A 23,523-nucleotide genomic window follows, 5' to 3' on the forward strand; every position below is an offset into this window, starting at 1 on the left:
ATTTTATACAAGTTCCTTCAGGTCCTCGCTTAATCCATGTCTTTCTTAATCTTGAAACCCAAACCACGTTGATTTTCATGCATCAAGTCCTGCAAAGCACCTTTCGATAAAACTACAATAAATAACTTAAGAGTTATTGTTCAGGAAAGAAATTGGTTGACGATTTTTTTCGGTAAAGTAGCACCCTGGTACAACCTTTGGGGGGAAAAAATTATGAACTCTTAGTTTGGAAAAAGGATTGCCAGAAAGTTGGAAAGGATCATTTTTTTTCCTTTCAACATCTCTCTTCCTCTTGTAGCCAGCGAGGAAGCGATAAACTTGCGCCTGTTCTGTCTGTCGGTCTTTTGTGTGAATAAACTATAGAAATGAGAGGGAGAGGAAAAAGAAGAGAAGGTGAGAGAATGGGAAAGACTGAGGAAAGTAAAACTAGAATGAGAACTCTGGTAAAACGATAACAAACATTTGGCTGTAAAAATGCTGGCATAGCCTCGAAGTTCTCTAGACCTCTAAGTGGGATATGGGGTCCATAGATTCCGCCTTGGAAACAGAATCCAAAGTGGGGGGGGGGAGGGAGGGAGATGCAAAATTAAAAAAAAAGAGCCCCTATAATATATATTGTTTCTGTTTCAGGCGGATTGCCCCTTTCTCTCCTGTGCCTGAGGAATACATTAGCCCAACTCTTTAGTAAGAGTGCAAAAGGCCCCCCTGACTAGCAAGCCTGTTAAAACATCTTTTGCTGGGGAAGCTGAAAGAGCAGCCTGCCTACGGATGATTTTCTCTGCTTCTCTTTGCAGCTGCTGGTGTGTTTTGCTGCGTAGAAATGGGTTAAAATAAAGCCATGTTATTGGGCCTGTTTTAATTTTTTTGTATGAATAGTGTTAGCCTCTCCAAGAGTGTAAACAGCCAGGAATTATTTGATTTTGATAAATAGGTCATTCAGCAGCCCAGGGTAAAATTAGAATTACTGAGATGCTGTAAATACGTAATACTATACAGTCATGGCCGAAATTGTTGGCACCCCAGAAATTTTTCCAGAAAATCAAGTCTTTCTCACAGAAAAGTATTGCAGGAACACATGTTTTGCTATACACAGGTTTATTCCCTTTGTGTGTATTGGAACACAACAAAAAAGGGAGGAAAAAAAGCAAATTGGACATAATGTCAAACAAAACTCCAAAAATGGGCCGGACAAAATTATTGGCACCCTTTCAAAATTGTGGGTAAACAAGATTGTTTCAAGCATGTGATGCTCCTTTAAACTCACCTGGGGCAAGTAACAGGTGTGGGCAATATAAAAATCACACCTGAAAGCAGATAAAAAGGAGAGAAGTTCACTTAGTCTTTGCATTGTGTGTCTGTGTGTGCCACGCTAAGCATGGACAACAGAAAGAGGAGAAGAGAACTGTCTGAGGACTTGAGAACCAAAATTGTGGACAAATATCAACAATCTCAAGGTTACATGTCCAACTCCAGAGATCTAGATTTGCCTTTGTCCACAGTGTGCAACATTATCAAGAAGTTTGCAACCCATGGCACTGTAGCGAATCTCCCTGGTCGTGGACAGAAGAGAAAAATTGATGAAAGGTTGCAACACAGGATAGTCTGGATGGTGGATAAGCAGCCCCAAACAAGTTCCAAAGGAATGCAAGCTGTCCTGCAGGCTCAGGGAGCATCAGTGTCAGCGCAAACTATCCGTCGACATTTAAATGAAATGAAACGCTATGGCAAGGAGACCCAGGAGGACCCCACTGCTGACACAGAGACATAAAAAAGCAAGATTACAATTTGCCAAAGTGTACTTGAGTAAGCCAAAATCCTTCTGGGAAAACGTCTTGTGGACAGATGAGATCAAGATAGAGCTTTTTTGTAAAGCACATCATTCTACTGTTTACCGAAAATGAAATGAGGCCTACAAAGAAAAGAATGCAGTACCTACAGTGAAATGTGGTGGAGGTTCAATGATGTTTTGGGGTTGTTTTGCTGCCTTTGGCACTGGGTGCCTTGAATGTGTGCAAGGCATCATGAAATCTGAGGATTACCAAAGGATTTTGGGTCGCACTGTAGAGCCCAGTGTCAGAAAGCTGGGTTTGCATCCAAGATCTTGGGTCTTCCAGCAGAACAATGACCCCAAATATACGTCAAAAAGCACCCAGAAATGGATGGCAAGAAAGCGCTGGAGAGTTCTGAAGTGGCCAGCAATGAGTCCAGATCTGAATCCCATTGAACACCTGTGGGGAGATCTTAAAATTGCTGTTGGGAAAAGGCGCCCTTCCAATAAGAGAGACCTGGAGCAGTTTGCAAAGGAAGAGTGGTCCAAAATTCCGGGTGAGAGGTGTAAGAAGCTTATTGATGGTTATAGGAAGTGACTGATTTCAGTTATTTTTTCCAAAGGGTGTGCAACCAAATATTAAGTTAAGGGTGCACATAATTTTGTCCGGCCCATTTTTGGAGTTTTGTTTGACATTATGTCCAATTTGCTTTTTTTCCTCCCTTTTTTTGTTGTGTTCCAATACACACAAAGGGAATAAACCTGTGTATAGCAAAACATGTGTTCCTGCAATACTTTTCTGTGAGAAATACTTGATTTTCTGGAAAAAATTCTGGGGTGCCAACAATTTCGGCCATGACTATATAAAAAAAGAGGATCAAATAATTAATAAAGTCATATCTGCTTCCATTGCATTTTATACATGTGGCGAGTCAGAATATACTAATCAAATGTGTTGTGTAGTGAGTTCTGAAGAGTAGGAATGATGCCAGGCAGATGAGTAGAGTCAAACAGCTCTTTATTTGGTGGCCATAACTGTACTGAGGGGTTAGGGCAGGGGTAGGCAACCTCGGCTCTTTTATGACTCATGGACTTCAACTCCCAGAATTCCTAAGTCAGCTATGCTGACTCAGGAATTCTGGGAGTTGAAGTCCATGAGTCATAAAAGAGCCGAGGTTGCCTATCCCTGGGTTGGGGGTACTTGCACTCTTTATATACCTTTCTGAGTACACAGCCAACCAATCAGTTTGAACCTAAATCTCCCGCCATAATTGACTCCCGCCAAAACAGTTACAGTTCAAATGCATACTGGTAGCGTCTGTTATACAAGTGCTTAGGTGTTTCTTTAAGCCTTAATGCACACCAAAATGGAAAGGCTAAATAAATTCCATTTTAAAGATATTACTGTTAACTTCTCAGTTTGTTTCCTGTATATGAAAATCAACAAGCTTACCAGATACTATCTGGGTATCTTTTTCCCTTGACTGCAGTACCATATCAGCAAGCTGACCTTATCATCAGGGTCACAAGACTTCACAGTTGAAAGTGAAGCTGACGAAGTGGAAGCAGCCCTTTCCAATCTTGAAATAACACTGGAAGGTGGAAGATCAGAGAACATATTGGTACGTCATTCACTTTATTTGGGCACAGGGTCAAGGTAATATTCTGGGTGTAGTAAATTAGGTTGTGACTTATCCATGAGCTTATTTCCCAACATACCTGGTAGCCCAGAATGAGGTTTATATGGCCCTCTGGAAGTTGATGAATTGCAACATCAACTATCAATATCTGCTTGGACTAAAGAGAATTAGAGTTCAAAAATAACTGCATATTTGTACAATATCTCTTTAACTCAAGAGGAGGGGAACCTTATTATCACATTATCACTTTTCTCTAGTTCTCCTTTTCAGGTATTTTTAGTACAAGGTAGTTTGTGCATAATTTCTGATTCACTTGAGATTTTAAGAGATACAAAACTTTTTTTAAAATTTGCATAATTTCAGGGGAAGATATCTTTGGGCTATTTCATAGCTCCCAAATTTAGATTTGTGGGTTTGTTTTGGAGATAAAACTTTTAAATTTATCTGCAATATATTGCTGAATTAGACTTAAAAGTATGGGAAAATAAATAGCAAATTAGCAACCATAATATGCAACAATATTGCACCAATTATGCAACCATAATATGGGTCAATCATTGACATGCAACTGGAAGTATCTAGCTGTGCCTTGTTACTAGCATAATTCTTGGTTCTCCATAGGAGGATATCACAGACATTCCAAAGCTTGCTGATAACCTCAAACTATTTAGGTAAGGAAAAGGAGCGATGGTAACCACCCATATATTGAATGAACTGGATTACTTTAGCATATTTCATTGCAATTTATTACATTGAATTTTGAAAGCAATCAATATCATAAATCTCAAAATTCAATATGATATTATATCAGGGTCATTTCAGTTGAATTGGAAACTGACGTAATATGTTTATAATCCATCCTTAGTATAAGAACCATACCCCGGACGGTTTACAAAATTAAAATAATATTGCCACAATAAAACTCAATAATTAAATCCATTAAAATACAACTGCATGAAAAATGATCAAATTCGTGTTTTCATAAAGAGATGAATGACTTACTTGAAATCTCTCAGGAAAGCAATCTTTGTACATGAAAACGTAAAATGAATAACCAAGATATTTTGAAATTCAGAGATTTGTGAAAGTAGAAGAGGGGGGCAGGTGATAAAATGTGCATTACAATATTACAATACAAGCCCCACAATTTCTCTACTTTTACTTGCACTGAGAAGTAAGCTCAAAGGCCAGGTTTTCCATGTTTTGTCTTTTGGGGGAGGGGGTTCACTGTAGTTTCTACTAGCCCCCCCCCCTCCATGATTTGGTCCTTTCTGATAAAGCAGGTGAAATAGAGAAAACACATACTTCTGGATGAGACAACCGCATGGACTTTCATAATAAATGGGAAATAAAACTCGGCCAAAAAGGTTGATAAATATTCTCATTAGAAGAGAGACTTGATGAAGCAATTCTTCGTTTGCAGATCCAAAAAGCTGATGCTGAAAGCCTTCAAGCAATATTGGTTTGTCTTTAAAGACACATCCGTGTCTTACTTTAAAAACAAAGAAGCGGAAGATGGAGAACCTATTGAGAAGCTTAACCTAAGAGGTAGAAGCTGTTATTTCACAAAGCATCTTATGAAGTGCCGTTGCATCTGTAGACATCTCCTAACACAATAAGCATTTTTGTTCTCTGTTTATATGTCTGAGTGCACATGTGTGCGTGCATATACCTACCATAGATAATCTGTCTTTACACAGTGTTTACTTCAACCTGTTTTTGTATAGTTAGAAGTGTTTCGGTCTCATTTACTGACAAATGTCCATGATATTGTTGCCCACATAATATGTGGGCAAAGTGTGGATACCACTGCCATGAGTGAAGATGAGGAACATCAAAGCCACATTTTTTATTTATTTATTTTTTATTTTTATTATTATTATTATTATTATTATTATTATTATTATTATTATTATTATCATTACATTCCTTTGCGATTACACTTCTGGCCACAGAAATTGTATTACCATAGCTTCACATAAATTGTGCCAGGCTTTTGCTGCCCTAAGCTCTCACACTATGCCAACATTAGTGATCAGTGAGAGGCTGTGAAACCCCACTGGTGCAAATGCCCTGTGTATATTGCAAATCCCATATTGAACATCTGCTTATTGCATGCTTCAGTGTCACTTATATTTGTCTGGGGAAAGGTCCTCACAGCACCAGTTCTCTATCATTTTAAATACATCAGATGACGATCAATAAAGATCATGGTCTCCCTAAACAGTATCCGTAAGACTAGGTGCACACCAGAATAAAATTACTTTGGTCTGCAAGATTGCAGACATTTATCCTCTTAGTGCAGCAGTCCCCAACCTTTATATGTCCAAAGATGGGCAGCAGTGGAGGGGATGGTTTCACCTGCACAAATGGAGCTTCACATGCTTGCCCGCCATTTGTGTGGCCCGGGTTCCCAACGGAACGTAGACTGCTACTGCCCCATGGACTGGGGGTCGGGGACCCCTGTTTTAGTGGTGTAATACTGTGATTAATTAATCATTTACCCTTTTAAAATTGGCCTTATTCCTTTTTTTATGTGCTGTTTGTCTTTCTCATGTATTGTTCTTAAATGAAGATGAGACATAAGTTTGCATATAAATTCTCTTCTGTTTTGTTGTTCAGGATGTGAAATTGTCCCAGATGTCAGTGTGTCAGGGAAAAAATATGGGATTAAATTACTCATCCCAGTTGCTGATGGAATGAATGAAATACATTTGAGGTGTAGTGACGTGAGTAAGAAAACAGCTGAATGAATCCATTGTGTGCACAGAGGAGGGGCATTCATGTGCTTTTTGTGAATTGCATTAGCCCTTGGGAAACCTCATTAAGGTCCAGGTGCTTGGCTGGCATTTCAGTGCACGGCAAACCCACACAGTGCATAAATATTCCCAGCTATTTGCGCACAGAAATAAAACAAGGCTTGTGTAGAAAAAAAAAAACCGAACCAAACCCCAGGTTGCTTTGCATGTGTATCCCGCTGCCTGCCTCTATTTGTGAGAGGGGATTTTTGTCTAGAGGTCTGTGTCAAGAGCTGCTTTGCCAGACAATTCTGTAAATTTGTCGGTATTTGTTCTTTGCCTCACATGACCTCCCAGGCTGAAGAACTCTTGTGAAACTCAGTTTGCCTTCCTAAAGTCATTAACATCGAAGGGTTCCATGGACAGGCTTTTTCAGCAACAATGTAGTTTTGCCTTATTTGGGCTATATTTTGCGTAGTCTAGAGACCTGGGATTTCCCCGGGCTCCCCCAAGATGGACTGGTGGGGTGGAGAGAAATTAAAGGACAAAGGTGATCTAAGAGTTCTGATATGTCAGTGGGGAGGAAAAAAGGGTTCTTTCTATACATATATTTTACACAGGTAATATAAAGATAATAATAAATAAAATGTAATCAGGTGATGGGTAAGGGCCTAAGACCCCACCTTCTCCTTGTGTGCATCTTGATCACTTCCTTGCCATCTTTGTTCATTTTTAAGTCTGTTTTTAGTGATAATATTCATACAGGGGTGTCAAACTCAATTTCATTGAGGGCCACATCAGCATTGCGGTTGCCCTCAGGGGGCCAGGTGGGTGTGGCCAGGGTGGGCGTGGCCTACTGAGTGGGCGTGGCTAGAGTGCATATGGCCTACTGGGTGGGCGTGGCCAGCTCTACATCGTTCACATCAAGGGTGCCTATGGGGGCCTGGGCAGGAGTGGGACAGATCTGAGGGTCTCTGGCAGAAGGAGGGTCTCTGGGCCAGGGCCAAGGCAGTGGGGGCCGTTCCCTCACTGTTTCCAGGATGGCTTCGCTGGCCACATGAAACCACTTCGCGGGCCGGATCCAGCCCCCGGGCCTTGTGTTTGATATGTCTGTTTTAATAGGTCATCTTCTTGTCGCCTCTAGGTGAGATGGGCGACATATAAGTTTAATAAAGAAAGAAAGAAAAAAAAGATGATAAAGAACAGCTTCTAATCTTCTTGGCAGCAGTCATAATAAATTTTTATTTGCTCTCTCTTTCTAAAGTTACATCATAATTTCCTTTTTTCCGTAAGCTGCCTTTTTCTGGTTTTCACACCCATAAATCACAAGTTCATTTTTCTCTCTTTTTTTTTTTAGCAAAAAGTTCATAAGAGGCTTCCCATCACTGATACTTTTTCCCCACGATCTTGAAGAACATTCCCAGCATTGTGCCAGAGCTTTGCCTGAATTCTAGAAGGGAAATTTCCTTTTGTGCAAGGAGATTTTATTTCTGGAACACAGAAAGAGGAGAGGAAATTCTTGCCTTCTTACTGCTGTCTGCTTATATTTGTATCAGTATATGAAGGCTCATAAATGATGCGTTCAGTATCACTTTAGTTTAGTCCCGTAGTACTGTATGACACACACACACCCTTGGAGAGAATTGAAAATGCATTCAGATCAAACACTAAAAGAACGTGAAAATCAAACTTTGATCAGCTTTCACAACTCCTTTTTGTCCTTTGCAACTTCCTTAAACATTTGATCTTCCTCTTAATGTTGCAAACATTTCTTTTCTAGCTTAGGACTTGCCTGCTTGCTAACAGGTGAAAATAAATGGTCATTTTTGTTCTCAAACCCAAACGTGAGGTGAAGAAGAAAGAAACCAGTTCATCCCCTTCATATTGGGTCTTTAAAAGCTGCTCCTTTGAATCTCTGAAGAAGAGGTGTGATTTATTTAATAAACAAATAAATCATGCTGATGAAGTGTTGTTGTCTACGGGAATGCTTTCTGAACAGAAGGTCTGCGTTGAAGTTAACCAAAGTGTTCCAAATGATTGCAGCTAAACAATGCAAGTAGAAATTGGTGCCAGAATTATTGTGTAGTGGGTTCTTGGCCGCATGGTCAGACAACAGACAATGGACTCAGCATGGCAGCTCTTTATTGGTAGCAGTACCGAAGCGAACAAAGGGGTTACCTGTACCCCCTTATATACTTGGCCAGGTGCACTGGCAGCCAATCCCTTACTTGGGTTTTCCCGCCAAGCGCTTACCAGCCAATCCAGATACAGTACAGCGCCACCTGATGGTCACAATGAGCTGCTGCTATATTTTATTATCCCCATACATAACAAGAATTTTTTTCTTTAATATCTCTCAATGGACTGTTCCTTGCAGGAAGAGCAGTATGCCAGATGGATGGCTGCTTGTGCATTGGCTTCCAAAGGGAAAACAATGGCAGACAGTTCTTACCAATCTGAGGTGCATAACATCCTCTCACTCCTGAAAATGAAAAGCAGAACAGCTGCACCCCAAGAAGTTTCGGATGTAGAAAGCATGGATCTGAAACCGGAATGCTTCATCTCACCACGATATGCTAAGAAATATAAATCTAAGCAGGTAAATGGGGAGCCAAAGAAAATACAGGAACAGCTGGATCTTGGGCAAATTGCTGGGGGCATCCTCAAACTGACTCAGGGTCTAATGGATAGAGGATTCTTGTTTAATAGGTCAAAAAGTGAATTTCAAGGAGGATTTTTCTGACAGCAAAATCTAGGAGTTCTACAAATAAAATCTGAAGAGTCACCGTAAACCTATAAATAGAGTATTGGACTTAAATTTGTGAGATGGGGATTCTCCCCAAAACTGTTTTTCCTTTATCTCAGTGTATTGATTTTATGTAGCTATTCTTCTGAGTTTTTGCATCTGTATACTGTTAAACTCTTCCATGTTCAGAAGTTCCATATTTAGAAGTTCTTATCTTCAGCCTCTTCAACCAAAAAGATCCTGTCTAGCAGGAGCTGAGGCAAAAAATAATCCTGTAATTTACCCCAGAAATTCCCAATTCGGAATCTTAAAAAAAAAAGTCAGTAGAGCAGCATTTTACAGAATTGATCAAAAGTCACAGCTGCTTGTCACAAAAGTTATAGAGGTGCCGTTGTAGCTAGAATAACATTTCCACTCACCTGTGCAAAGAAAGGAGATGAAGAGCCAAAATAAAGGGTGTCCATATAAGATGGGGTTGCCAACATTTTCACATCCTGTATTGACATTGTGTTCTGTATTCAGTATTTGGTTTGCTTCCTTAAAATGGCAGATTAGTAAAGTAGCAAAAGTATGTGGCCCATGCTTTTTGACTATTTGAGTGCTGCTTGTTCATTTCTATTTTGGTTAAACCTGTATTTTGTTTTCCATGTTTTCCTAGCTAGCATCTCGCATTCTAGAAGCCCACCACAACATCATTCATCTATCTCTTATGGAAGCCAAACTGAGATTTATCCAGGCATGGCAATCACTTCCAGAATTCGGCTTATCCTATTATGTTGTAAGGTAATTCTTGTGTTCCTCTGCCCCTAAATTTTTATAGAAGAGTACTGCTTAGAACCCTTTGAACTACTTTTGTTTTGATTACAGAAATGGTCTTTTTGGGGGGATGAAATACATTTTAGGGTTCTGGTGTGGAAATCTTCCTAAAGTTATTGTTCTATGTACAGGTAGAGTAGTCCTCAGTTATGACTTTAATTGAGGCTGGAATTTCTAACTAAGCAAAACCATCATTAAATGAAACATCCTGTGACTGTGCTGCTTAGCAATGGCAATTCCAGCAGTCCCAGATGCAGTTGTTTAGTGAGGAGCAGTCAGTCATTAAACAAGGACCCTTACATGACCACATTTTTTCCCCATTTTTTATTTTGCTTAGAAGCGAGCTGGCAATCAAATCTCCTGCCTCCCAAAAGATTCAAGCCATTCCTGGCTTGGTCCCTCCCCAGACATGAGCCTCGGTTCTTCCAAAGCTAAGGATGTTTTCAGGTGGTCACTGAACCAGAAGAGGCTGACTTGCTTCCCCTGCCCTGCATGAACTATCTCCCACACACACCACACACACTTATCTCCCACCATCCTTTTGACCACCCTACGCAACATGGTTGAGAGGAAGACACCTCTGTATTCCACTGCCACCATTTACCCACTGCCACCACTCCCAGAGGACATTCCTCTCTGTCCTCTTGAGCACCATTGTTGTCTTCCTCCTTCTCTTCACTTTTGCCTCGTCTTTCTAAAATGGGACTCACCAACCCTGGTCATCCTCAAGCCCCATTGGGCCTCTGTTGGAACTGGGCTTGCCCCATCCCTCATCCCTCCCTCTGAGGCCAACACTGACAGAACTCTGCTCTGTGGGCCTGAAGGCCAGAGAATGTTGGAAAGCCCAGAGGGGGAGGGGAAGGGAGCCAGGGCTGAGAAGAGGAAGAAGATGGATGTGTCAAGGAGAAGAACCAGGAGGAAGATCCGCTGCTGCTGCTGGTGGTGACAGAATATAGTAGCTGGCTGAGGAATTCTGGGAGTTGAAGTCCACAAGTCATAAAAGGGCCAAGTTTGAAGACCCCTGATATCGTCTCTTCCCACATTGCTCTTCGTATCTTTAGGGGAATAATCAGGGCTGCAATATCTGCTTTGTGGGGCTTTTTTAAAAAAAATATATTCTGCCTTTCAATAGCAGGCAGTGACTATTTCTTTTCTTCGGAGATTATTTTAGAACATATAAAAGATGATTAATAAATCTGATTACGTCAGCAGAACTGCTTGAATCTATTGAACACTGGAAATCCCCGTTCCTAGCATTTGGTGTTACAGATTTACAAATACTTACATGCACACCTGTTTTGGAATTATTTATTGACAGCTTCCCCATAATTTTCAGGTTATTCTGCCAACATCTAACCCAGACTTATTGACAGTGTTTGATTATGTGCCGTCAAATCAATGACAGCTCTTAATAACTACATGAATAGTTTTTCTTCAGGATGGTCTGTCTCAACCTGGCCCTTCAGGGTTAACTAGCATAACATAATATCATCTGGATCAACTTTTTTTAGGCAATGCAGAAGTCAAAAAGCCTCTTCTGAAAGTTATCTGTTTAGGTATTTCCCCCCCCCCCAAGTATGTTTAGTAGTTCTACATTTGGCCAGCAGAGGGAAGCACAGTCTATGATGTGAAGTCAGCAATAAATGCTTGGATTCTCTCTTTTTGCTTGAAGCCATTTTTAGCTCCTTGTTGGTTTTGGATTTGTAATGAAATATAACTTTCTGCAGTATCCCTGTGAAGGAGGTTCCCCATGCTGTACCCTATAACTTGCTGTTCACCATCTTGCCATGATGATAGAGAGGACTGCACTCTTCCCTGCACCATCCCCTTTTCCATCTCAGCAGTAGCTTCCACTGGGATGGCACTGTAATCAGTCCTTTCCACTAGTGCACATTTGCATTTAGAGGCTAACTTGATAATATTTTTGTTTCCTGAACTGACATGCAAACCAAAATGCAATTGCCAATTAAAAGAAAATGCCTAGAGGTGCCCAAACACAGAGACATGTACATTAGCAAAAGGGGGATGAGAAAATGCACATAATAGATGGACTCAAAAGTACTGATTCAGGAGTAAGCAGGGGAATCGAGTTTGAATGGAATATGCCCCAAAATCAAATCACTTCCTGCTGTTTTAATTCACTGGCTTTATGAAGAGGATAATATATGGATAGTCCTTGACTTACAACCACAATTGGTACTTGAATTTCTGTTCCTAAGCAAGGCAGTTGTTAAGTGAATTATGTAGTTTTATTAAGCAAATCCAGCTTCCCCCATTGACTTTGCTGGATGGAAACCAGCTGGGAAAATCTCTAACAGCCATCACATGACCTGGGATGCTACAACGGTAGAAAATAAATACAGCTGCCAAGCACACAAATTTTTGATTGCATAACAATGGGGATGCTGCAAGGAGGACTGGATTTAAGTCATTTTTTTCAGTGCCCTTGTAATTTCAAACAATTGCTAAATGAGTGTGTTGTGTACTGGGTTCGTTGCACAGGAATGAAGATGAGGCGAGTGAGTTCAGCAAAGAACATGGTTTATTTCTTGCAGGATCTGAACTAGAGAACGGCTGCAGCTGCAGCAATTTATACCTTGGCCCCCAGGTGGCGGCCAGTAGGTTTGAAGCAACCTATTGCCGCCTAGGGGCAACCAATAGCAGCGCTGGAGACGATTTGTCTGAGATGCTGGGAGCCGTTAGCTAGCTCCCTGCTCTCGCAGCCTACCAGCCGTTACCAGTGGTGTTAACGGAAAAAAACCCAATACATTACAGAGTGGTTGTAGGGCAAGGACTACTACTAATTCTTTTCTCCTGCTGCTCAGTCTGAGAGTAACTAATGCACATGGGGATAATTGCTTGGAGAAATAGAACCAATTGGTTGGGTTTTTCTCTTCTTCTTTCCCTTAGATTTAAAGGAAGCAAGAAGGATGATCTCTTGGGGATTTCTTACAACAGGCTGATTAGGATAGACACTGCTACTGGGGACCCAATTACAACCTGGAGGTATTCAAATATGAAACAATGGAACGTGAACTGGGAGATACGGCAGGTAAAATGAACTGTTTCCTGGATGTCAACCATTTCTGCTATGTTGCTACTTGACTAAAATTTCTTCCCCTGAGAAATAGCGGGCTGAAGAATTGCAAAAGAACCTGTTTACTGCTGCTAGCAGAGAAGAAAACAAGTTGGATCTAGAAGATGAAATAGGATGGGTGGAAACATATATTCTCCTTCCCAGATTACATCCTTTTCCAACTGTTTTATTGGTTGAGAAGGGGCTCTGCTGGCAGAAAATGCTTCTTATCTGATTTTCAAGAAGAATTTGCCATTACCCAGCCCATATGTGACTGCTGATGATCAGCAATATGGTATGAATTGGCATGTCCATTAATACATGGAAACGGTCTCAGTGGGTTCCCCATATGATCTAAATGCTTTCTCATTATTGCTATGAGTAAAAATGTATCTGCACTTAGGAGAAAGTTTCAAAATAAAGCTTATATTTTGAATTAGGATGAAACTAGGCATAATAGAGACAAGGCATACACACAATCCCCAAGGTTTGATTTTTATCTATAGAGTTGCAATATTGCAGGAAAAGTTTCCAATGTCGAAGGGGAAATCATCACAGAAACATACATTTTAAAAGAAAAAGGCCTGTGGTGCCTTTTCCTTTTAAAATGTATGTTTCTGTGATGATTTGTGATGTACCTGGTTACAGCAGGTATATGAACAATCCCAGAAGACCCGTCAGGAGTCCGCTCAAAATTATCCTTTCAAAGCTGATTTTTCTCCCTGCAGATGGGAAAAAAAAGTATTTCCTGGAAAGTGTCGAAAGACTGAAGGAGGGAGGTTTTAAGTCAGCAGGCCCAATGGAATAGGATTAAGCAGCTTCGCTTTTCTGCTACTTCTTATGCTTGGTGGAAAATGAAAAAGGAATGCTTTCCCTGGAATACAATATTTTAAAAAGTGAGCCATTAGGACAGGTCGGTATTTCTCAATCTCAGCAGCATTAAAGACATGTGGAACAACTCCCAGAACGCTGGGAGTTCAGGTCCACATATGTTAAAGTAGCTGAGGTTGAGAAGCAGTCTCTTACAATATACCAGAATTAACCTGAAGATGTTTGTGCCTCGTGTGAATATAAGAGCGGTGAGAAAATGGCAACCACAGCATTTATATTCTTGGTATTTCAATTGCTTGGACATCTTTGTCTTTCCCCTTCAGGTGGCCATTGAGTTCGATCAGAACGTTTCCATTGCGTTTGCTTGCCTGAGTGCCAACTGCAAGGTGGTTCACGAATACATTGGCGGCTATATTTTCCTGTCAACCCGTTCCAAAGACCAGAATGAGACGCTGGATGAAGACTTGTTCCATAAGTTAACTGGTGGAAGGGAATGAAAGGAAACCAGAAGCTTTTTCTGGACTGCACAGAAGAGCCAGAGGCGATGGTCCTCTCTTAGTAACTCCAGCCTGATTCCTGTAATAAAAATAAAGAGGAAGTGGGCACACTGCGAACCAAAGCACCAGCCTTTGGCATCAAGATGGATGGATTTTCACTTTCTGATCAAAAATCAATGTTCTGCTATTGTCTTCACCACCACCACCGTTTGGGGGAGGAGATGGTGGAAAGAGGCAGAATTATAAATGAAAGATGACGTCAGATGGAACCCTCGCGCTATTCCATGCATAAGGCAATTAAAAACCTGGCTTTTCGATCTATCCGGCCTGGACTGGGGGGTTTTAGTTTTAAATTTTAACATTGTTTTATTGTTGGGCTATTATTAATTTAATTCTTTTTAATTCTATTTTTATCTTGATTTGTATTGTTTTTTAAATATTGCCCTGTAAACCGCCCTGAGTCCTTCGGGAATAGGGCGGTATAGAAAACTAATTAAATAAATAAATGAAATAAAAAATAAATAAATTACATAATAGAAGTCTCTAGTGTTCCAAGGTGTCAAACTTTGGAGCACAGTCCAGTTGCTGCTTACTGCTCCCTTTTGCACACCACTCCTGTCAACTCTTGAGTCACTGTCCTCTGCAGCCTTCCAGTCATTCTTCTAAAGCAGACATGTCAAACACAAGGCCCGGGGGCCAGATCCGGCCCGCGAAGTGGTTTCATGCGGCCCGTGAAGCCATCCTGAAAACAGTGAGGGAACGGCCCCCACTGCCTTGGCCCTGGCCCAGAGACCCTCAGATCTGTCCCACTCCTGCCCAGGCCCCCATAGGCACCCTTGAGGCGAACGATGTAGAGCTGGCCACGCCCACCCAGTAGTCCATACACACTCTAGCCACGCCCACCCAGTAGGCCACGCCCACCCTGGCCACACCCACCCGGCCCCCTGAGGGCAACCGCAATGCTGATGCGGCCCTCAATGAAATTGAGTTTGACACCCCTGTTCTAAAGAGAGCTGGCCTCCTGCAACACAAATTATTTATGGGAAGTGTGTTCTTTTGGAAATAATGCTTATCCTTTGCGCTACTCTGGAGCACCAGAGAAGGAAAACTTAACCCAAACTCAAAAGCACGGCCTGCTTTCAAAAGAGCTTGCGGGAATAGAATGTCTCTGAAAGCTCGTTCTGAGAGAGAGAGAGATGCATTCTTGTGCCAGCTGTTTCACAGTAGGTTGTAGACTTTCAAGGGTGTTAATTGTCTTAGACAAACTTTCTGGAAAGGCTCCCAAAGGGTTTCATGTCAATATTCAATGACCGATATATATTTTGACACAAACGTGGAACAATGTTTTCCCATGTGTTCCTCCCGGTTGGTTTTTCACTAATGGTTACAGTGGAGAGGAGGAGAAGCAAGAATTATCCATACGTGCTGAGAAGAAAGGGAGGAAGACATTTTCTGGGGTTCTTTAAATCTTAAATGCAGAACAGTGACTGCATTCCAGTTCCCTTGCACATGTGGCTGGAGCTTATGGGTCTTGGAATCCAGTTGCTCGAGAAGTGTAGATTCCTCATCCCTGTTATCCTTGAATGACGGCATTTTTTCCATGCCTGTGACCCTTTCTTAATTAAAACAGTATCTAAATAAATATGCATTCAGTTCCATTATTTTTTGCTAGTATTATTTGCCCCTATGCAATTATAATTTAAAATGTTATTAGAGGTACTGAGACCTAATGTTTTATAGATGTACCATCATGCGTTATAACTGACATTGCATGGGAGAAGATGACAAGACAACAGAAATGAAAGATGAATGTACCATATATTAGCGTAGTAATTTTTTAATAATCGGTTTGGTCTAGTGGTTAAGGCACCAGGCTAGAAACAAGGAGACTTGTGAGTTCTAGTGCTGCCTAAGCACGGATGACCTTGGGCCAGTCCCTCTCTCTGAGCCTTAGGAAGTAGATAATGGCAAACCACTTCTGAAATCTTGTCAAGAAAACCGCAGGGGCTTGTCCATACAGTCGCAACCAAAAATGTGATAAGCTTTTCAAGGGTTAATTTACACAGATTTATATTTCCTTATATTTGTGCCTGATTAAGTCAACGTGGGAGAGGCATGCATAACACAGGTGAATGGATCTCATTTGGCAGAAATAAAGGGTGAGTGCGTGAGTGTAAATGTGTAGAATGAAAAATCGATTTGCTTTTTTTTTCAGCATCATTGCTGTAAATTGGGTTTCTTGTGACTGGCTTTGCACATTATAGCAGCCGTTCTATAGATATTTTAGAGACAGCCTTTTTTCAAAATTCTAAATGTATCATCCAAAGAGTTAGAGAATCCAGTTCATTTTAATCAAAGGGGCTTTTGTTTTGTTCCTACTGTATATCGTATTTTCGTCCCTTTTTATTAATAATTTTAACTATAAAATGCTTCAGCCGTTTCTGTATTTTGCAGTTTTGTAGAATAATGATTAAAATGAGCTTTATTAGGTTTTGCTGTGTTTTAGCTGCAATCATTGAAAATAAATTCTAAAATGTTTTTAAACTGTTTTAATAGTTTGGGCATTTTATTTCACTTGCTAGCGATAAAAGTTGATGAAACTGTAAACTGAGGGACGGGGGATTTGATACTGAGGATTTATAAGGTAATTTGCTGTGTCAAACACGATTTGGAATCTTTTCCGCTTCAGTTAATATTCCCAGCATTCTTTTGAGATTGTCACCTTCAGGATTTCACTTAGTAAGCATATAACTTGCTCCTTTTATCTCCAGAGGGTTATTTGGGATGATGAGATAATTGAACTCCAAAGAGGTACTCTTTGTATACTACTATATTCCCACAAAATAAATGAAACTGGCACAAATGTTATGCAGTATGGATTTATACAAACAAAAGTCTGGGAATGCCTCTACAAACCAGAAGTCACACAGAAGTGTATAAATTTGGATCTTTCTTAATAGCATCTTTTTTTCATTCTCTTGGTTTCTTGTCTTAGACCCAATATCGCCAGGCTTCCATTCCAATATTAGGATAAAAATATAATAATTCCAGATAAAATACAGATTATGGAGACTTCTCCATCTGGAACCATATAGGTTTAGGGTCTTTGCAGTTATATTTTGTCTATTTATAGTATTGTGCTATTGTTATTAGAATATATTTATATATATATATAAATTTTCTATATATAATATGTACTAGTGTGCATTATTCTCTATACATGGTAGGCTGTCTAGATTACAGTTGGATTAAGACAGTGAATACATTTCCTAAATAAATGGATGATGCTACAGCCATACGCTTCTGTTTATTTTAAACAGCTCTCCATTTTTGCCCTCATTCAAATTGAAACAAATCTCCTGTCCCTGAGCTCAAGAGACAGGAAGAAGAAAGAAAGAAAGAAAGAAAGAAAAAAAGAAAGAAAGAAAGAAAGAAAGAAAGAAAGAAAGAAAGAAAGAAAGAAAGAAAGAAAAGCCATAAGAGAATAGGAGGGCAAAGACAGACACCATGAAATTGTGGTCCTGATGTGTAAAAATACCGGGCGGGAATTGCCTCTTTTTTCTGAAGCTGGATTCTGAGCTATTTTACGTGCCAGATATTCCTTTCATTTTGAGCTGAATAAAAAGGACTTCAGAACATCCCATTCTGATCTGCTGCATGTGTGAAACTTTTAACTTAGATTCAAGGAAACCCTGGGTGCTTTCAGCCATTTGATACTTCAGAATTTGTTGTTCAGCTATTTGAAACTTCACTAATCCCTTGGACTTCCTGGGAATGCCTCTCAGCTCCAGATTTCACCTTGTATAAGTCTTGAGGATGAGAAGGACCCTTGGTGTTTGCTTGATTGGGGTGGGGGTGGGGGGAAAGGGGGATGGAGAGAGGAATTCTTCTGTGAAGCAGGGTACCATCTCCTCCTGGGACGGGCTGCTGAGTTCTGTTTATCTTCCTGTGTCAATAAAGAATTCAGCTTTCAGCTACCACATTCCAGACCACATGATTTGCTACAAGAGAGAGAAAGATGGATGTCTTGACGCCTGTATGTTCGGAAGGGGGTTTCATAAATAGAAGAGATCTGCAGGGCCGTATATTTCTGGCACTTCCTTGTACCTATTGTACTGTTAAGTCCTCTGCTGTCTGAGATGAAAAGAGCACAGCTCCTAACAGCTGCCATTGGGTGTATTGCTTACGCTGCTTAATGGGAGTTCTTGGCTCATGGCTGCATTAGCCAGGGAACAGACCCACTCCATTTAAAACAAAGGAGGAAGACCAATCTGACTCAGCCTTCTTATAATAAGAGGGAAAGTATTTTATGAAAATTGCATTTTTTTTTAGGATCCTTTAATTGATTGGTAAATTTACCCAAACGTTTGATCTTATACGTGTAGAGAGGCTTGGCTTCAGTTTCATTAGGCATAGAATTGCCTAATTGTTGATTAGTTATTCCCTTTTTCTTTCCACAAATCCAGGCGTGGGGCACCTTTTAAACCACTTGGTTTGCTTTTGAAGGGAGTATCTTTAGTTTTCTTTTAAAATCTCTCTGGGAAAACCAATCAAAAACACTAGTAATTCAGACTTTACAATATTGTCTTCATGGAAGTGGCACATGGCAAGAAAATATTTGCTACTACTCAAAAAAACACTATAGTGTTTAAACCAAATCATATTTTTTAATTTTTTTAATCATTTTTTAATTGAATGATTCAGCCCTTGATTAAAAAAAATATTTTTTCTGCTCATTAGCAACATAGGAATCCCCAATCAGTGGCAAAAGAAGCAACTTTTTTTTAATGCAAAAGCCTTTTTCTTAATTTTCCAAAAGAGGCACAATGTCATTAAGCCAGGCTTTCTGGAAAAATCAAGATACTGGATGATTCTATTCCTTGTGAAAGAATGTCACACCATTCCTGAAATATAAGTTTTGAAACTGATAAATGTATTGAAAAATGACTCTTGCCAATTTTATACAGCCTAAATCAGCGATTCCCAACCTTTTTTGGCACCATGGAAGACAATTTTTCCACAGAATGGGGGAGGGGGGCACAGTGGAAGAGTGTGCAACCTAGATCCCTTGTGTGTGCAATTTACAGTAGAATTCACATGCCTATCAGTATCTAATGACTGATGATCTGAGGTGGAGCTGAGGTGGTGATGCTAGTGCTAGGGAGTGGCTACAAATACAAATGAAGCTTCACTCATTCACCCTCCGATCATCTCCGGTTATAAGATAAGATAACCTTTATTGTCATTTTATTTTACTGTGGGCACAACATCATACATCAAAAATGAAATTTAGTTGCCCGCTCTCAAAGTGAAACACATACATGACACAAACCTAAACATACTATATATAACATATGTATAGACCCACAGCCCTACATAAACATAACAAATAAGTATTAAATACTGTCCATCTTGAATATATAACGGAAGGAGGAAGTCTTGAGAGTTCACAAGGTTAATGCTGTATGGAATGAAACTATGGCTGAACTGGATGTTCTGCTATGGATACCACGAAGCCTCCTCCCAGAAGGTAACAAGGAAAACAGGTCGTGAAGAGGATGAGTAGTGTCCCAGATAATCTTTTTTTATTATTATTTTATTTTTATTGCAAATTTTATTATTTAAAACTTTGGACAAGGTGTTAACGGTCTGACATTCCTTCTTGTCTTACAACATTTTTGTATGTCCCAGATAATCTTACGGACCCAGTTCGTATGCAGCCCAGTTCCTAACCCAGTACTGATCCGTGGCCTGGGAGTTGGAGACCCTTACCCCAGATGACTTGGAATAGAGAGCCCACTATTTTCAAGAGCTTCAGCATCTGTGATAGACTTTTACACTTTCCAATAGGCCCAACAACAATTTGCTGGTTACTGATTTTTATTTATATCCTGCCTTTATTATTTTTACATATCCAACACACCCTCCTATTTTCCCCACAACAGCAACCTTCTGAAGGTGGGTTGGGCTGAGAGGCAGTGACTGGCCCAACGTCACTCAGCTGGCTTTCATGGCTAAGGTGGCAGTAGAAGGCACAATCTCTCAGATTCTAGCCTGCTGCCTTGACCACTAGGCCAAACTGATTTGGAGACCGTTCTCTGCATGATAAGGAAGACCCGGCAGCCGAAAATGAAAAGGCATTTAAATACAGTATTGAAGACTGAAGCTTGATATGCTCACTACCCCTACAACATCTTGAAAATTGTTTTTATGTATATATATGAAGCATCTCAAGGACACTTAACACAGTTTTTAAAAGGAGATATAAATGTCTTTTTCTTCTTTACTTCTTCTTTTACCACTTCAGGTGTTGAGAGAGATATAAAGTTCTGGTTCTAGCTCTTCTGGCAACCTCAGCCATTGTTATTTCATCGTGCTGTAGCTTGTCTTTGATGTTGTTTCTCCATCTTCTTCTGGATCTGCATCGTGTTCTTTGACCTTCTCTTTTTTTGTATATGCCTTCTACAGTATGGAATTATAAGGCATCCTCTACAGGTAGGCAAACCAAGGTCATTTTATTCTTCAGTAGTGTATAAGTCACTATGCCTTGTTTAATTGTTGTACCTCCTCTTTTTTGACAGTGTTCTGTTCCAGCCTACGACCGGCCCTGTTTGACTGTCAGGGACAACCCCTTTTTATAGTCAACAGGCTGGAAAAACCCAACCAACTTTATTTATAAAGAAATCAGAAGTTCAAACAAGAGTTAAACAAGAATAACAGACCAGGACTCTAGCAGAAGATCTTCAAAAGGTTGCCTTCAGCAACCAGCACCTCCCACACCTTCCCCTTTTATCAGCAGTCCCAAAATGTGGCTTCTCATTGCCTTCTCTTCCTCTCACCGAGTTGCCTCATTGCCTTTCTCTGTTCTGCTCTGCTGGATTGCCTCCTGCTCCTAGCGTCCCTGAATAGATCCAGCTGTGAATCATCTACGTCCAATACCTCGTGCTCACATGGCTGAGTCTGATGAGGAACATGACAGGAGGGGCCAGGCTGAGAGTCCTGCAGTGCATCAGAGCCTCCCTCTGACACCAAAGGCTCTCCAAACCCCTCCTCCTCCTCCTCTTCAGAATCATCAGACTCAGCTGCCGGTATCACAGGCTGAATCACAACAGACTGTTCATACTCAGCCACTCACTCGCCTGTCCATTTTGGGCTTCAGACCAATGATACTATATACTATCTTCCCAGCTTAAGTATTAACTTCAAACAAAGATTGTGTTCATGAGACACATTAAGCCATGTTTAACTTACTCTCCATTTATACAGACTTGCTAAACTGGGGTTGGCTACTTTATAATTCAGAGTGTCTTCCAATATAGAAGCACTTTTTAGGACCATCAATTGCATTAAAATACAGTCATATGCAAACTATTTCATTAATTGCTAAGCCTACAGTTTAGCCTTGCTCTACCTGGTTGCCAGATCTGTTGGGATTAAAACAATTCCCAAATGGATGCTCCCAGGGAAATATCTACCCATTTTTCTTGTTGCAAGCTACTTTTGGCACAGTATGCTACAACAGCATCAAATAACAATTTGAAGAAGCCCTTAAATAGAACTGGCATATGCCTCATTCCTTTACCATCTGGATACCTGATTTTTATTACAACTCCTTCATTGATCAATTTGCGTTTAAACTTTCTACATAAACAACATGTAGAAATTGTTTATGTCTTACCTGTTATTATTTGAGGTGAGATATTACAATCCTCTGTATTTTGAACAATATTCTGAAAAGTACAAGAAGGAATATAATTCCATTTTTTTAAACCACAAAATCTGGCTTTGCCCTTCATTTTTTTAATGTGGGCCTTTCTGATCTAACCACTTGGTTTTTTTTAGGTTTTTTTTTTCAAGAGAAGTTGGCATCCTGCAAAGAAAAATGCCAACTTCCAGTATTGGCCTTATTTCCAAATCAGGGGGTCAGAGTCATTTTTAGAAAATGAAAATAAAGAGTCACTTCAAGCCAGTGCTTTTGAGGCAGACCCAGAAAAAAAACACAAATAAAAGAGCGGGAGGAGAACAGGGAACATCTTACGGGAAATGCTAGGAAGTGATGGCCAGGATCATCCCTGCCAGTTGGCCTGGTAAAGCAGATGCTGATTGTGTTTCCATGGCTGCCCCTGTATGCATATGCAAACCACACACAATAGCCATTTTATGGATGCATTTACAAGCTCATGTTCCTTTCTTTAGCATGAAAGAAATGGTGTTGCAGCATTGCATTGTAAGCGCTGCCCCTTTAAGGTGTACATGTGATGTCACATTATATATAGAAAAGAGGTTTGTTTCACAACATTGCTTGTGACACTATGACCTCCCTCTTCACCTCCATTGGATGCTGTTGTGCATCCAGAGGTGGGATTCAGCTGGTTTGCACCACTTCGGCAAAACAGGTAGCTAATTTTTTGTTGCCCAGGCCCAGAATGGACTTCTGGAAGCGGCATCCACACAGAGAACCAGTTGTTCACATATTTGAATCCCACCACTGTGTGCATCCACCACATTTTCTAACATTTCAAAATGTACCAGCACACAACTAAAATTGAGGATTCCTACCTTTGGAGTATTAGAAGGATGAGTGATGAGATGAATATATGTTTTTGTTTGATATGTCTTATCAACCAATAGAGGAAAATCTATGTAGCTCAGGAGTTAAGTGTGGAGTCTTTGGTGCTCTCTGAACTTGATTGTTTACTTGCAGACATTTCATTACCCAATTATATAGTAATCAGTGCTAGTGAATGTGGGGTTTGTTCCATGTTTCTATACAATAGTTTGCCCTGCCATTATTGGTGAGGGTGTGGTTTTCTCCTTGATATTTCCTTGATTACTGTATGGTTTTCTCTAGATTGTTTGCCTTGTGTTATCTGGCTGCTGGCTGCTGGAAAAGATGTGTTCTGCTCTTTTTGTTTCCTTTTTAGCTTTTTTTAAAGTCTCTTTTAAATGTTGTGTAAATCTTGCTTATCTTTATGAGCCTGTTAATGGTTGATTTATCTGAATGCCGACCTTCCAGGAATTCTTTAGCATTTTTGGATTTGGCTTGGTCTAAAATGGTAACAATTTTCCAGTTGGAACTGTGGTTAAGTCTGTCCATATGTTGTGTGCCTTTGTATTGCTTGTTACTGTAACTTGTGGAAGGAGGAATAATTTTTTGTTAAGATATTTAATTTAATAGCTGGAATAGTGAAGTGTATAATGAGTCAGAATACACAGCTATAGCTGATTGGTTGGAGAGAGCTAGCTCCCACATGAGGCAATCTAAGCTGTGATTGGTTGCTTGGGTATAAAGAGGGAGTTTCCTTCTTTCTTGCCTTTTACCTTTGTGTGCCCTGCATGCTCTGTAATTTACTTCATGATGTTCCTGCTCTGATGATTTAAATGATGATGCTCCTGTTTGCCTATCTGGGT

At 40.3% G+C, this 23,523-nt stretch overlaps 1 protein-coding gene across 2 annotated transcripts in view; it reads left to right on the plus strand.

Moving 5' to 3' along the window:
* FERMT1 (FERM domain containing kindlin 1) overlaps nt 1-14,774 on the plus strand; it is a 35,712-nt gene extending 20,938 nt beyond the window's left edge. For both annotated transcript variants that reach the window (XM_083349303.1, XM_083349304.1), the window contains 8 exons: nt 3,259-3,390; nt 4,030-4,079; nt 4,832-4,956; nt 6,031-6,137; nt 8,524-8,745; nt 9,551-9,675; nt 12,619-12,760; nt 13,939-14,774. In XM_083349303.1, the coding sequence (XP_083205429.1) occupies nt 3,259-3,390; nt 4,030-4,079; nt 4,832-4,956; nt 6,031-6,137; nt 8,524-8,745; nt 9,551-9,675; nt 12,619-12,760; nt 13,939-14,112 (1,077 nt within the window). In that variant the 3' untranslated portion in view covers nt 14,113-14,774. The remainder of the gene's footprint in view (nt 1-3,258; nt 3,391-4,029; nt 4,080-4,831; nt 4,957-6,030; nt 6,138-8,523; nt 8,746-9,550; nt 9,676-12,618; nt 12,761-13,938) is intronic.
* Nucleotides 14,775-23,523: the final 8,749 nt, after the last annotated feature.

Source organism: Vipera ursinii (genome assembly GCF_947247035.1).
Source record: "Vipera ursinii genome assembly, chromosome: 1".
Taxonomy (NCBI): domain Eukaryota; kingdom Metazoa; phylum Chordata; class Lepidosauria; order Squamata; family Viperidae; genus Vipera; species Vipera ursinii.